The sequence below is a fragment of the Leiobunum rupestre genome, chromosome 6 (assembly GCF_980474605.1).
Source record: "Leiobunum rupestre chromosome 6, qqLeiRupe1.1.hap1, whole genome shotgun sequence".
Classification (NCBI taxonomy): Eukaryota; Metazoa; Arthropoda; class Arachnida; order Opiliones; family Sclerosomatidae; genus Leiobunum; species Leiobunum rupestre.
The window spans coordinates 51,919,057-51,935,736 of NC_143389.1; the positions used below are offsets into that span (position 1 = coordinate 51,919,057).

At 42.4% G+C, this 16,680-nt stretch overlaps 1 protein-coding gene across 1 annotated transcript in view; it reads left to right on the forward strand.

The window, feature by feature from the left end:
- Positions 1-16,306, forward strand: part of LOC149941453 (glutamate receptor ionotropic, NMDA 3B-like) — a 124,100-nt gene extending 107,794 nt beyond the window's left edge. Inside the window, exons 2-8 of the mRNA XM_090179471.1 lie at positions 4,921-5,582; positions 12,324-13,476; positions 13,538-13,671; positions 13,735-13,879; positions 13,953-14,372; positions 14,792-14,865; positions 14,947-16,306. Of these exons, the coding sequence (XP_090035597.1) occupies positions 4,921-5,582; positions 12,324-13,476; positions 13,538-13,671; positions 13,735-13,879; positions 13,953-14,372; positions 14,792-14,865; positions 14,947-16,096 (3,738 nt within the window). The 3' untranslated portion in view covers positions 16,097-16,306. The remainder of the gene's footprint in view (positions 1-4,920; positions 5,583-12,323; positions 13,477-13,537; positions 13,672-13,734; positions 13,880-13,952; positions 14,373-14,791; positions 14,866-14,946) is intronic.
- Positions 16,307-16,680: the final 374 nt, after the last annotated feature.

Consider the following 16,680-nt stretch of genomic DNA (forward strand, 5'->3'; position numbering starts at 1 on the left):
CTAAGACAAGTAGTGTTTATCTTAGGGATTAATAATAATTCTTCAGGTAAATATCGAGTAAATATACAATTTGTATCACAACTTAATGACAAATTATGACCCGAAAAAATAATATCAATGAACTTAATAAAATACCTCGTAAAATACTATATCGAGTAAATATACAATCATTTTTATCACGATTTAATCATTTCAATCGTGATTTAATCCGAATTAATCATTTCAATCGTGATTTAATCCGATTTAATCATTTCAATCGTGATTTAATCCGATTTAATCATTTCAATCGTGATTTAATCCGATTTAATCATTTCAATCGTGATTTAATCCGATTTAATCATTTTAATTCTGATTTAATCCGATTTAATCATTTCAATCGTGATTTAATCCGATTTAATCATTTCAATCGTGATTTAATCCGATTTAATCATTTCATGATTAATTAAATTTTAATCAATCATTTAAGGGTGATCTAATAATTATGCTATTGATCTGCACCTCGGCATTGCACCGGTGTTCAGGGTGTAGATAGCTACCAAAATCAATTTGGTTTTCTTTGACAAATTTCCTGCCGCTCATCAATAATTATCCAGCTACAATGTTTATATTAAATAAAAAATGCTTTTATCAAAGCAGTTGGAAGGTTGATTTAAGGGGGAGTAGTTGGGATCAATGAAGGCACAGATATTGAAAATGTTTTAGAATTGAAGAGTTATTTTTTGGAATTATTTTAAAAAGCAAAAGATATTTTTAAAATAATTTCCATCGATTTTCCTCACCTTTTATATATTTTAAAAACCTTTCCTTAAATTTGAGGAGTACGCGTGTTTAGTTCAGAATTATGTATATTCTGATGGAAATATTTAAAATGAATTTTAAATGGGAATTTCTACGTCAAAAACGCGAAAAACGGGATTTTTCATTTAATGAAATTATCGCAAGAGAAAAATTTTAGATATCAGATGTGGAAGCCCTGTATAGACGTCTCCTATGCAGCAATGGTCGTAACTGGATTCTACAGTTTTGTTTCAAACTACTACCACGGTTTATAGAATCTATAAAGATTCCACGATCGTGGAATCTTAATAATATAAATATTGATAAGTATCATAAGTAAAATATGAGTTATAAGTATGACACCAAACTATATCGGCTAAATATAACCGGAAATTCGTAACTTCCTCTTTTGGTTAGTGGAATATCCATCTTAGGTTAGCCAAAAAAGTCTTCCGCTTTTAACTCACACCACGTATACAGAAAATGAAAATCACGAAAATAAAAAACCGATAACTTTCGCTGCAAAATAAACGAGTATGGTTTACAATGTACCGGACTACATTCTATTTTTGTTCAGATTAAATTAAAATTTCTGCTTCTCAGAAACATTTCAGCTTAAAATTATCATACTAATAAAATTTTGATATTATTCGACTTATATTAGTATTTGATGTCATAAAAGTTACCGTTTAGAAATCTATTTAAAACGAGCCTCACCTATAACTATAAAAAGAGATTGTGTGAATAAAACAAAAGGAATTTAAAAAGTGTAGAACACGTACAATGACTGCAGCGACCTTTTATTAAAACGCTTATTTAAACTACTGTCACACTTTGCCCGTTTGGTTACAATAATAAAATTTTCTCTTAGAGCAATTTAAAACTTTTCTCACGCAAAAAAACGACCAACTTGAGAATTTCACACAAAAAAACAGTAAAACCCCTAAAAAACGTAAAATTGTAACTCTTTTTTTTTTAAACCACTACGTACCTCTAGCTGTTAGAAAGTATTTTTTTATATAGAAACTAGAAGACTTTCGCAACTTATAAACGGATGTATCCCGACCTACATTAAACGACGTCTACGTAAAACGTTAAGGAGTTGCACTGGGGGACAATTTTCAAGGAAAAAACAATAAACAATGCGAAAAAAGTCAACTAAACATTGAAGGCGAAACAGTGGTATTGCAACGCCATCTTGTGAGAAAAAAGAGGGGGAAAGAGGGCGCCATATGCTACCCGTAACCCCCTTCCATACTTCCTCCCCCTTTTCAATGCGGTTTTCTCTCTCCCGGATATAGGAGGGGCCTCATAAAGAGAGAGGTGTAACAGAAACAAGAGTAAAATACTCATTCCCCTTTTCTCTATCGGAGACACACACATCCATACAGACGGAGAAATAAAAAAGAAAAATACCATTTTCTTGCAGGGAGAAAAAAATAAATAGAAAAATACTTTATATTGTATAGCCTTACGGGATAATGCCTCAATTTTCCGACCAGGATCCAAATGAAAAAGTTCAACGTTCTATAATCCAAAGCTATTTCTAGTTTCGTTATTTTATACTTCCTACTTCACTTAAATAGACATGGTTGTGATAGGCTCATTTCCCACAAATATATACAGAGTATCCCGTACAAATATTTTCTAAAGAAAAAACATGCGAGGCCCAAACGTTTTTTAGACTTGGCCCACATACCTCTTATATGACATGTAAATTTAAAACCTGAATAAATTTGAATTTGAATTTAAATTAAAAAAAACACTTAGAATACACTAGAGATATTTCTTTAGAAATCTATTGAATATCTTTAAAACGTGGGTCATTTAAAATTATAATAGGTATATGCTTTAGAATTCCTTTCGAGTAAATATTGGAATTTCTATATAAATATCTATAGAATATCTTTAGAAATATTTTCGACCAATTTAGAAAGATTTATATGTTTTCAATAGAATACCTTTAGAACGCCTTACAGGTTTTCAATAGAATACCTTTAGAACGCCTTACAGGTTTTCAATAGAATACCTTTAGAACGCCTTACAGGTTTTCAATAGAATACCTTTAGAACGCCTTACAGGTTTTCCATAGATTACCTTTAGAACGCCTTACAGGTTTTCAATAGAATACCTTTAGAACGCTTTACAGGTTTTCAATAGAAAACCTTTAGAACGCCTTACAGGTTTTCAATAGAATACCTTTAGAACGCCTTACAGGTTTTCAATAGAAAACCTTTAGAACGCCTTACAGGTTTTCAATAGAATACCTTTAGAACGCCTTACAGGTTTTCAATAGCATACCTTTAGAACGCCTTACAGGTTTTCAATAGAATACCTTTAGAACGCTTTAAGGGTTTTCAATAGAAAAGGTTGTGTACTTAAAATACCCTTGGAAACGTTGCCATAACCGCTAACATAACCTTTAACCATACGGCCAGGATTATTTTACAAAAAAGATATCACACTTTGATCCTAACCAAAATTATTTAGCTTTATATTGTCTACGGACCATTTCTCATACAGTGACAGTTTCTCTATCTGTCTTAAGCCAGTCGAACTTGAAATTTGCAAGGCTATATTATCAATTTATAGAGAGGGGTGCGAGGGGTGCGTAACCGTGGCCACGACAGCGGGCGTTTCGTCGTCGTTCCATCTTCCAAGGATGTCTTATTTACGCGAGATATTCTGGCGTACAGTAAGTAACGCGATCAGTTTCCCTTCGATTTATGAATAATTATCCTCGTTATTAATTCAGAGCCAATATTCGGTCCAAATAATGCGGGTGTCAGAATCAGGCGGTCGCGTAAACGGGCTGGCTGGTATCCCTCCGCCGCCCGTCATCACCCAATTTCTAGAATATCCATCTTTAAAACCGCGGTTGAAAAAAACATCGAGAGGCGGAATAAGGCAATTAAGCTTCATTTTTCATACAAAAAGGACCAATCTCCCTTCTATGAATAGCCGGCTTTGACCAATAAAAAGGGGTGGTTCAGATTTTTTTTCTTCTTGGTCGCGCGCGAAACAGTAGTTTTCCCCCCGTGCCATTATGAAGCGGTAGGTAGGTAGCGGTAATCGATGACGTACTTAGTGGCACTTCATTTATTATTAGAGGCGAAACTTTGCACGCACAATGAAAGTGCAAGGACCCCTTACTTTATCGCCTTATTATATATTCTACATCCTCTACGAAACTAACTTAACTAACAAACCGCCAAAGGCGTGTCGGTGCAGTCTTCGTTGAAAAAAGTGTATTTTTTCAGTATTAAATATATCATCTTTCAATCGCGCGGCTACCCCCGCCTTTAACTACATTGTTTTACGTCCTTCGCTATCCTAGTGGGCGATTTTTCCGGAGCAAGACAGGCGAGCAAAGAGGCGACGACGGTTTTACAGGGGACATTTATTTTTTCAGATATATTTTTCTTTTCGCTGCGAATGGCAGGAGTGGCCTACTTTTAGGGGTAGGTTTGATGGTAAAGAAAAACGATAAGGGAAGAGAAAAGCCTTCTTAAAAAAATAAAGGCTCTGAAAAGGACTCCCGTGGAAGGCAAAAAATGCCCTTTATTCCGGCTAGGAAAGATCGGGTTTCTATCAATTACTCTCAACGGATTTTTATCCGCTTTATAACGTTAGATATAATCTCACCAAAGCTAATTAAGTTTCCCCGGTTTCGAAGTGAAAATTGATTGATTGATTGATTGATAATGCGAACCAAATTTGACATAAATATCCAAAGGGAAATCCGATAATCATTGGACACGCATCGCCATCGACTTTCTAATGACTAATCTAATGGAAGTTATTGGTCTGATTTAATAGCGCGTTTTAATGATACGATTGTTAAGATATACATTCGTTACGGAATACGTTGTTTCCCTCAATTTTGAAGCGAGATTCGCGAGGCCTTGCCGCGAATGGTCTAACATGCCAATGACCTGACTACTATAAAACCTCCTTTTTATCTTCTCATAAAAGTAACCATCAAAGATTTCTAGGAAATCGATCGGCGTATCGACCCAGAAAGTGAGACTACAAAATTCGCTTTAGGCTTGGAGGAGAAAAAATAAAATCCAACATATATTGCTAAAAAAGTCGCGAAACGATATACACCCGAGTCACTTAGTCTATTTTTCTCTTCCGCAGGAAGTGAACCGCCTGTACCTGAGCCTCGATCCGGTACCGGAAGATCTGGCCGACGCCACTTATCAGCTACTGCGAACAAACCAGTGGTTCTACACGGCCATCGTGGCGGACGACAGTAGAGACGCCTCAGGGTTCGTTCGGCGCATGAAGACACTGGCCTCCAAGGCTCCTTGGGCGCCCATCAAAGTGGTGCGGCTCCGAGCGTCGGACAACGACACGTCCCTCCTGGAACAGCTGAGTGTGGTTCAAGCCAGTCACGTGCGCGTCATCCTTCTCTACTGCGACCGGGCCATGGCGTGGCGGATTCTGACTCAAGCGCGCGGATTGACGCTGTTGAACGGCGACTGGGTCTGGTTGGTCCTGGACCAAGGGTCGTGGTGGGATTCGCGCCGGAGGACCCGAGGGCCGACGGCCATATCCGAGTTGATCAGGGCCAGCGCCATCAACACCAGCGACTACCCACCCGGATTGCTGGGACTCAGGTTGAAGACGCCGGACTTGACCGCCGTCAATTTGAGACGCGTGGTCGAAGTGGTGGCGGACGCCATCGAAGCCTTAGGGCCCGAACAATTCGCGCAAGAATCGAAAAACGTGACGTCACCGGTCAGTTGCTGGTTCCCCGCCCCCGACGAGAGGAAGAAGCTCTCTGTCAAAATGCTCAAGTACGAATTTATTACCCATTAAGAGCACCTCCAAATTCAAGGTTTCACGTCTAAAGGCTGGTTCAGACGGCCAGTGTTTTCCTGCTTTTCTCTATTTTATCTCCTTTCTGGCGCACGTGAAAACGACTGTACACACGGACAAAATTTGTCGGATTTTACCACCGCCAGAGCGACCGGTCAACGAAAAAACGGAGAAAAATGTTTTAAAATATCTTTACTTTATTTTCCCGGTTTTTGAAGCACTTTGAGCTCGACCAATCAGCGAGCGTTAAGCTGTCAAGCGATTTTGAAAGAAGGCTTACGAATTTTTGCGTCTATCACGTGACGGCATAACGCTCGCTGATTGGTCGAACCCAACGCGCCTCAAAAAAAGGTCCTCCATTTACTCGTTTACTGACCGCGCTCGTGGCGGTAAAAAACGGCAAATTTAGTCCGTTTGTAGAGTCGTTTTCCCGTGCAACAGAACAACGAGAAAATAGAGAAAACCAGGAAAACACTTGCCCGTGTGAACCAGCCTTTAAGCGATAAATTATTTACCTCGATTTGGCCCGAGATTTAGGCTTCGAGCGAAATAGCTGCGCGAAACACGACGAAAATATTGAAATGCCGAAAGCTTAACGTTCTTCGATTTGCCAGTTTTGAATATTTGAAATCGCATTTACATTTGATCGGGGCAGCGCATATGGTTCAAGGATTGATCATCAAATGGTATCGTCGTTAAAACACGATATCGGTAAAAGAAAGAACGTATTTAGGTTTCTAAGAACGTACGAGTCTATCCTCTAAATCGTATAGCATGACCTCAGCTCCTTTCTCAATCACAAACTCTCCACTTCGTACAGCGCCATCTAGTAAAGGTCGTAAGAAAGTTTTATTTTATCTTTCGTCTAAAATTTTAAAACACGATATCGGTAAAAGAAAGAACGTATTTAGGTTTCTAAGAACGTACGAGTCTATCCTCTAAATCGTATAGCATGACCTCAGCTCCTTTCTCAATCACACACTCTCCACTTTGTACAGCGCCATCTAGTAAAGGTCTAAAATTAGTTACGTAAAAGATAGATTTAACACTTAATTTGCTTCGTGCAACTTTGATAAAAGCTGAGTTAAATTAATCAAACATACATAGCTACATATCAATTAAATAAATTACAAAAGACGAGATACTTCATTACTAAAATATTTATAAAATTTCCAATTTTTTTAAATTTTTACATAGGTGAACTTTCGTACCGCAGTCCCTTTAAAAGCCAATTTTTGAAAACTGAAGTATTCACAGATAATTTTGCGCGGACAAATTAATTCCTAATCTTCAAATCCTCCCAAACATTTTACGTCCATAGGTTCGATGACATGATTAATTTTTTCACGATTTTTTATACATAGATATTCTTTTCAATTTCTTTTTTGACATTTTACTTTTAACCATGACTTTTAAATCATTAAATCTAAAGGATTAAATAGCAAAATAGCTGGTAGATCACATCATAAGATATATTTTAAAATAGGCCCGCGACGTGACTTTAGGCACTTGTAAAACGTCACTAGGAGCATCACCCCAATAATTTCGGTAAAATGAGGTGTAGTTGTTGAACCATTGTTTTCGGAATAATTTTAATATAGTTGGCAAAATGAAGTTTTGTTAGAAGAAACCACCTATGGACTGTGCAAAGGATGATAAAATACGTGAATAAGTAGATTAGTCCATAATTAAAAGGGATAAAATAGCTAAACCCTAAAAAAATTTGAAGAAATTAAAAAACTTACAAATAACTCGTACCAATAGGTATTCGAGCAAACAAAAAGACGCGAATCTCGGATCCAATAGATCTTCGAGTAAAAAACTACCTAAAAACGAAATAAAATAAAATAGCCAGAAATTCCAACGGTAGACCGGTTTCGTTCTATTTGGAACTCATCAGTACCGTGCGGGAAATCTGGCTGGCGACTGTTATATCGAAAAGAGAAGCTAAGCCTAAACATTAAAAATTTCAAAACGCGTTGCATAGCAACGGAAAGCCGAAAAGGGGGAGTGTGGTGGAGAATAGTATATACGAAAAGTTAAGTTAGAAGTTTTCCCTACCCTCCCCCCACTGGTACGCCCCTGTTGTCGCTTAGGTAGTGTCTCTTCGCTGAATCTGTAAACGCATAGACTTGTATACTTTCTCAGTAACCTAAATACGTTCTTGGTTATATATACGACAAAACCAATTAAAAACTAAGGGAAGAACCCTAGAGTTCGTGGAAACGTATAAGGAGTTCAAGGGTTTTCCCCCGAGCTCTTCGGTTTCCCCTTCCATAAAAATTTGTAGAGGTTAACGGTAATAGTTAGTGTAGGGAGCTTTTGGCTCGCGTGGCATGCAGGGCTTGCCACCACCCTCCTACGCATTGTAACCCAGTCACCTGAATTAATGGCTTTAAAAGTCGCTTAATGACTTAGGCCTATGGTGGTGCCTTGCTGATTATTATTTTTTTTATTAACTGTTTATTAATCGCTAGGCCTAAGGTGGTGCCTTGGGTATTAGCCTAGCTTACTATTATTATTATTATTATTATTATTATTATTATTATTATTATTATTATTATTATTATTATTATTATGGATATTTTTCGCGACTATTATACGATTTAATATACAACAAATAGGTTTTATTCGGTTAATTTTCGGATATGGATATAAAAGAAATGAACGGAAAATTTCTTATCCGAACGCCGAGACCTAAAGAAACCTGGTTCAAACGCTAAAATAAGCGGAAATATTTGTATACAAACCTACGTTTCGAAAACTAAAGGAATGTTCCCCTTTCAGAGCCAACTCGCATCTAAGCCTTTCCGGCAAATCGTAAACCTTTAGCCGAGATAAAAGAAATCCGGGACGTTTTGTCACCAGATTTTTACAATGGAGAAATAAAAGCATTGAAGGAAAGATACGGGTGACGCGCGAATGTATTAGCTTTTTCCGCCAGATTTCCCACTTGAAACACATTGACGCTTTAAGCTATTAAAAGAAAGTTTAAGATTGAGAGGTCGAACTAGACGCACCGTAGGTGACAGTTAAAGGAAAGGGGGAATAAATGAAAAAAAATCGATCTAAAAGTAATCACTTTGTCTTTAAAGCTGCAGGCGTTCTTGGCCTATTTCGCCCCCCACTCGTCGTTGCTTTCCCCCCATTCCAATAAAAAATGTTTATGGAACGAGTCTTTGACAGCGACCTCTTATATACTAACGTCGAATACCACCTGACACTATTGTTTAAGGCGGGGAAACGTTTCACCCTAAGGGCGAAGGGTGATGGAATTAAGAACTGCCTTTAGAATAGTTTCCGCCTTTGTATCGAATATATCACCCCCAAGATATATACAGGGTGTTTCCAAAAGGTTATACAAAAAGTTTAAGGAGTTGTAGGGGGTGAGTTGAGAAGTATGCCTGTTTTTTCCCCATTTTCCTACGATGAGTTAAAAGAGTCAGAGAGCTTCAAAATGTGGCCTACTAGCCACTGGAAGTAGGCTGCAACCAGCGCAAAACCAAGCAGAAGGGACTTTAAATACTGTTTAAGTTACCTTTTTACGCCGGTTACCTCGATTTATTTACAAAGTCCTGTTTTACCTATCACACGAACCCAAACCTTAATGGTCGCGTTTCCCTGCTGCTTGGTTTTGCGCTTGTTGCAGCCTACTCCCAGGGGCTAGTAGGCCACACTTTGAAGTTCTCTAGCGCTCTGTTAACTCATCGTAGGAAAATGGGGAAAAACAGGCATACTTCTCAACTCACCCCTACAACTCCTAAAATTGTTGCATCACCTTTTGAAACACCCTGTATTAATTTATTCGCCAAATAAAACGGTTTGGTGTTCAAAAATAAAAAAATTCTGGATAAAATATCATAAGTTATCGTAAGTATGAAATTTGAAGCTTTGTTTCGCCAATGATAAATTCTTTTTTTCTTGCTTTTCATTCTTATTAGCCAAATTCCAATTCGGTTAATCCGATTATATTCGGAAAATGTAAGATGATAAACTCCCCACAAAATGCATTTAGATCTCAAATTGAAAAATATTACCCCTAGTGGCATTGAAAGGGATTATAATTACGCTAAGCCTTGCCGTCAAATGTTAAAAAGGCAACCGATGACATTGCATTCTTGGAAGTCGATAACAAGCAGTGCTATTTCGACATTTTTAGCGTCACTGTGAAGAAAGAATAAAGTGAAACATTTTATTAAGTTACATACTTATGTGTACTATCAAAAGTGTATAATATATCCCCTAACCATGTAAAATGTTAATGTGTAATGAAGGTGTTTAAGGGTGTTTTAGTGCTGTGCAAAGTAATAAGAACGGTGTAAAAAGGTGTATTGAGGCTGCAACTCCTTAATTTTTTTTGCATAACCTTTTGAAACACCCTGTATAATATTGTTTTCATTTCTAATACATTGAGAAGAAAATCAATGGAAAATGTTATTCGTCTATTGTCCGGTTCGATACACTCGAAAGCCTTTTGTTTACTATAGAGCGTTCCTATTTAGAAGGGGGAAAATCAAGTGTCATTCACAGGTTAAATCGAATCCCGAATTGACTAAATAACGAACAAACTAGAGCATTATCCTACAACAGATTTAATCATTTACAGGAAAAGAACAGATTAGTTTCTTCCAAACAAAAACCGATAATAGATAAATAGGATAATCTGTACCGCGAGAAATTGAGCTCAGGTACAAAAAACGTTTTATCTCTGAAGAAAATGGAATTAGATTTTAACTTTTCAGCCGAGAGATTAACAGTGATTTTCAATTCTTTTTTTCTTTAAATTTCGAGCCTCGGGGAAGTTAAAATGAAACTTACAATTCCCAGTGGTATATCAATCTAATTACCGGAAAACGTTGGGAATATCCTGGCTCTTAGATTTCATCCCTAACAAAAAAAATTGGAACCTTCTTACTAGTTAATTTTTTATTTCCAGGCTGAAGTTGTAAAAAACGCCGTTAAAACTCCATTGCGAATAAATTTTACGCGAGTTTCGTGGTTAATTTGTTCGCTCTTCTATAGGTAAGAATGTTAACCATCCCAACGACTTTGTGGAAACATAATCAATCGCGACTCCCAAAAACAGAGACATCTCAGCGAGTCGTTACAAGAACTAAGCCCTAGAACCCATTCCGACTAAAAGGAAGACGATGGTAATCAAAAGGCGCCCGGAGAATGTATTCGGTGTCGACGTCCTTTTAACAGTCCACCCGTTTCCCGCGCTCCACCGGCGCCCCCACCCAAATTCCCCAGGGGGTCAAAATATGCAACAGCAAACATTAGGCTTAATAACGCGAAAGAGAAAGTGGGGTGACGAGGAGGCCAAATGGGATGAGATCGAGATGGTCGAGACGCGTCTTAACCCTAACGTTTGGTCAGGGGCGGATTGACTTCACCCAGTCGCCACTTACGACTAAACTGCCTAGTGATCTTTAACTCGACTCTCCAGTCCGAGCCGAGATAAGGGAGAGAAAAGAGGTTCGCTTAATATCGAATCCGGTCACCTTGGTGGGAGCGAAATTAGCCGGGCTTCCGACTCGAAGTCGGAAAGAACGACTCCCGGCCTGATGTAGGAGCCCGCGCCGGTCGGAAGTCTCGGGCTTGTCTTTTAGATATAGCGTTACGAAAAAGGCGAATGAAAATGAAAAGTGGAAACGAAGAGAAGAGAGCTAACGACGCGCGAAGCGCCTTTTAATGGATACAAATAAGGGGACACGGATAGATCCTTCCGACCCTCGAATCATCTCCTTTCGGGCGGCCCTTTTCTTCGACCCATTCCGACCCGTCTGGAAAGGACTCGGCCACCGCCGGAAAACGTCATCGCCTACTTTTCTCCATTTCCCCTCTCGGAAAACCGGATGTCGTCTTACCTAGTCGTCGTCCCACCCTCTTCCCGCACCGCTACAGCGACTCCTATTATTCCTCGATAGTTATCGCGCGCCTAGATTTCGATCTTAGCGGAGAGGTTAAATTCCCGGCTCATTTGTCACTGGGTAGGAGCCCCGTTCCCGCGCGGGAAACAAGTGGCCATTCGGGCTTTCCTTATTTTCCCCCGCACGATAAAAAAAACCGGTTAGACCTAATCTACGAGGTCTAACCGTTTTTCTTTGCCAGGGCGTTTGTCTAAGGAATCGATGGAGATTTATCCCGGAGGAGGAGAAGAAAGATTGGAGCTAGGGAGGGGGTTCGTCCCCGGGGGTGACGCGCCGGCCCATTTCGTCGGAAGCCAAAGGCTCGCTACGAGGCTTTATATCGAAGGATGAGCCGATAACTCTCCGTTTTTGTACGCGTGAAGGAAGAAATCAACCACGAATGGCAAGTGGAACGCGACACCGAAGCCGCGCCGGTGCGGAAGGACGCGAGAGGCTCGCCCGAAACTGGGATAGGTATTCCAGTTATTTGCAAATAAACATCATTCAATCATTTTCGCTCGCGGACATTCCCAACAGCTACCGAGGCGACAATCCCTCCATTCCGCCAACGGGTATTATTTTCGGCAACTAGCGCGGAAGCGAGGTCGCTAAAAGGGGTCGCGAAAGCGGATAATATTACGGACCTCGAGAGGCTCTTCGCTTTCGATAAACGTTCGTGATTACCAATTCGCTTTAAGCCAATATTAACAATATCGTTCCGACTATATTTAGCGACCTAGTTTAGGGAACTTACTATAATTATTTCCAATAGAGTTTAAATTTAATTGACGTTTTTCCAAATCGCAGGGAAATGACCAAGGCGCTGGAAGCGAAGAGGAAGCAGCGTTTGACGCATCCGGATCCGTCGTATGACACTTCCGGCGGCGACAGATGGGGTCCCATCGTCTTCGACGTCGTGAATTTGATCCCTCGAACGAGCAAGAGGTCGACCCGCTTGGAGAAGGAGCGACAACGAAGGCCCAACGCTCCGGCGGAGATGATGCCGCTCAAACGGCTTTACTGGAAAACGGTGGGTAACGTCACTCGGCACGCGGCTCACCTGGAGAGCGTTCTGTGGCTGGGCCAGAGCAAACTGGGCCCTCCTCCGGTCCGTCGGCCTCGCTTTCGGGTCGTGACCGGATACGCCCCTCCTTTCGTCTTTCCTACCACTCGCGTCGAAAACGGTTCGTGCTTGACGGGTCTGACTTGTTTGCAAGTTTCGATCAACACCAAAGCCGAATTGGCGGCCATCTTCGCCGATTACAACACGGCGTTGAGTAAAGGTCTTCCCGGCGGAAACCAAACGGGTCCTCTGGCTTACAACGTCTCTTGCTGTTCGGGTATCTCGATGGACTTGTTGGCGTCGGTGGCTCGGGACTTGGTGTTCGACGTCGACCTGTACGTGGTCGCGGACGGGGTCTTCGGGACCCTGAAGGGCAAAAAGTGGAACGGCATCACGTCGGATTTGATTTCCGGGGCGGCGCACATGACCTTCGCCGCCTTCAGCATTACTAGCGCCCGGGCGTCCGTCTTAGACTTTTCCGTCCCGTACTTTCACTCCGGCGTCTCGTGTCTGACCTATTCCCAGTATTACGAAGTGCCCTTGTCCGTTTTTCTGGTTCCCTTCAGCATTCAGTTGTGGATCGCCATCTTCGCTAGTTTGAACGCGACCGCCATCGCCGCCGCCCTGTACGAGTGGTTCAGCCCGTTTGGTTTGAACCCCTGGGGCCGACAGAGAACGAAAAACTTTAGTTTGGCGTCGGCATTATGGGTCATGTGGTCCTTACTATTTAGTCACCTGGTGGCCTTCAAAGCGCCAAAGTCCTGGCCCAACAAGGTTCTGATCAATTTGTGGGGCTGCTTCAGCGTAATCTTCTTAGCCAGCTACACGGCTAATATCGCGGCTCTCTTCGCCGGACTATTCTTTCACCTTCGCGTGGATGACTTTCACGACGCAGCGGTAAGTTAGCCATCTAACGAGTCACGCGACTCGACACTCATTCGTTCCCTCACGGTTCCAGCTTCTGTCTCAAAGAACGGGCACGGCCAAAAGCAGTGCCGCGGAAGGATACGTTCACGCTGAGAATCCGAAGTTGTGGCAACATATTCAAATGCACGGGGTGTCCAATTTAGAAGAAGGCCTATTGAAGCTTAGGTGAGACCCGATCCAAACGACCATCGTAGCAAACACTAACGGAATCTTTCCACGACCAATTAGGGCGGAAGAACTCGACGTATTAATAGGGGATACCGCGGTTTTAAACTACTTCCGGGGTAACGATCCTAAATGCAATCTTCATCAAGGAGATACCATTTTCGACGACGCTTATGGCGTTGGCATGCAAAAGGGTTTTGCCCTAAAGGTAAGTGAGAAATCTCTAAAAGAATGAGACAAGAAATGACCAATCCATCTTTTTCGTTGTTGGTATTTCGCAGGAGTCTCTCTCCGAGTTAATCCTCAAGTACAACGATTTCGGCTATCTGGAACAGCTCCAGAAGAAATGGTACGGCCGAGTGCCTTGCTTCGACGACTCCATCCAGCGCATGTTGAAAAAGCCCATGCCGCTGAGCATTCAGGCGGTAGCGGGCGCTTTCATCATGCTGGGAGTGGGTCTCTTGGTCGGCATCGTCATCCTCTTCATAGAGCACGGCGTCTTCAAATACACTCTGCCCGTCTTGCGCACCAAGCCTAAAAATTGCATCTGGCGAAGCCCCAACTTCATGTTCTTTAGTCAGAAGCTATATCGCTTCGTGAACACGGTCGAGTTGGTCTCTCCTCACCACTCGGCCAAAGAGATCGTCTCCAATCTGAGAGAGGGTCAAATTGCCAGCCTCTTTCAGAAGAGCGTCAAAAGGGTGAGGAAGGATAAGGCATGACTCTTTTCATTCCGTTACGGCGTGCCCTACTCGTAGTCGCGTTCAACATTGACTCGATTGCCGCACGAAGCATGTCGCACGCGTCCACTCCCTTTACATATTTCAACTTCAAATAGGCCCTCTATCTCGAAATAGTTGAGTAAGAGGATCCGAGCCTGCTTTTCGTGAAGTATTTTTTGCGTGTGGTGTGGTGTGGTGTGTGTGTGTGTGTGTGCATGTCCACGCAACGTTCTTTTAAAAGAGATCTCAAAAATGTAGAACTCGCTATAATAAGAGATTTAAAAGAGCGTTTCCGAACGGTTCAGCGACCTTGCTCGATAAAAAAGAGCTTTGAAAGGTCGCCGAAGCGAGAACGGGAAAAGCGCGCGGCCATTTTGAAGATTTAACCTTTCATTCAGAAGGCGAAAGAAGAGGCTCGTAGAAGAAAGAGCAAATCGCAGTTCTTCGAAATGATCCAAGAAATTCGACGGATGTAAGTATACAAAATCCAACTTCCGAGTAAAAAATCGGCCACGATCGCGGTGATATACAAATGTCTCGTCTTTTTGTCCAGCAGGGTTCAACAGCAATCAGAAGAAGAAGCCGCCGAGCAAACGGAAGGCATCGGCATCACGGCGACGGGACAGGCTCGCATCCTCACTTTACCTTTGGAGCGAAAGATCCCGGAAGAGACGGAATTGCTCATATCACCGGGCGAGCCTCCGCAACGCGGCATCCTGAGATTCGGGGAAGACGAAAGGCGGATCCTCATCAGCGAAGCCAGCGAGGAGTCCAACGTCACCAGAAGACGGAGAGGGGTGGGCCGAGAAGAATCTTCCATCGACGACATACGGGTACAACACCAATATCACGGCGCCGACGGAATCAGCAGCGGTATCGAAGACGGCTCCACCATCCGCTTGCTGCAAAGTTCCCGAAGAACGTCGCCCAGAGAAACGTCCGAAGAAGACAGTCGCAATCTGGCGCAGACCAAAAGATCCCCGCCCACGCCTTTGTCCAGTTCCTCGTCGTCTTCGGACTTCGGGCGGACGAGACGGGAACGGAAACGAGCCCGCTTCACGCGACAAGGCCTGAGCGTCAGTTTGGAGGACGTGGCGTCATCCTCTTCCAATACGGAAGCTCTACGACAACAACAAAACGCGTCCACGGTCACCACGCCGCTCTTGAGCTCGTCTTCTAGAATCAGCGGTGCCAGACGCTTGTCTTCGGTCTACCAACAGCCGACGGTGGCCACCGTTCACGTGACGGAGTGGCCGGTGAGCGAGTGCGGTTGGGGACGAGGTCGGTCTTGGTCCCACGAGGACTTGCGGACACTTCGCAGGAGGGGTCGAGGAGACGATACCCTGAGCAGTTCGTCTTCGGAGTCCTCTTCCTCGGAGTCTTTCCCTTCGCCGACGCGGCAGAGCAGCGGCCAGAGCCAAGCGCTCTCCAAGAAAAAGAAGAAGAAGAAACGGCACCGCAAACGCGGTCTCGGGGCCCGACAGGCCTTAAAACGGGTTGTGGGGGCCAGGTACTCCGGGTTGGGAAAACGGACCGTCTTGGACGAAATGAAGTTATCGGCCATGAGCAAGGAAGAGATCATCCGGCAGTGGAGGCACTCGGAGCGCGACCTGCTAAACAGGTTGGGCGAAGCCTTGAGGGCCAAGAGAGCCTTGGAAGAGAAACTGGCCTTCATCCAACAAACGCTCCGGAAACCGCCGTGAAAAGGACGCGCCCTCGATTGACGCCGTGTTTTATATAAATAGAGAAAATAAATGCAGAGGGATGCGTTTCGAAGAAGCGCTCGCTTTTCACTCTAGGACACCGTTTCGAGAAATCAATCGGAAATATAAATTGAGACGGGGAAATCGCGCTAAACCCGAAGCCTGCTTTTAAAAGACTCATTGTTTTTCTCGCGCGTTTGAGCGGGACCAGCGAAGGCGAAATATCATTTCGGAAAAGGAGCCCCCTTTTACGTTACGTAGAAAAGTTTCGTCGCGACAAAAACTTTAAATCGTCGTCGGTATATTTCAGTACATATAGCTTCAAAGTTTCGTCGAAATAGTCAGTCTTAACACGAAAAGTTTTAAACAACGCGTTTTCTCGGAAACAGAAAAAGATATAAAGTTGTAGAGTTGGATTAAAAGTAAATCAAGGAAGGATAAAAGACGTATTTTGAAAGTTTTAGCGAAACCTCTTACCCCCGAATCTTCCTTTTATATTTTATATCTATACATTTAAGAGGTCTCTTTTTTTTTGTTCCCTTTTTTTGGGGCAAAGGATGACAAAATGGTGACCCATTTGAAGT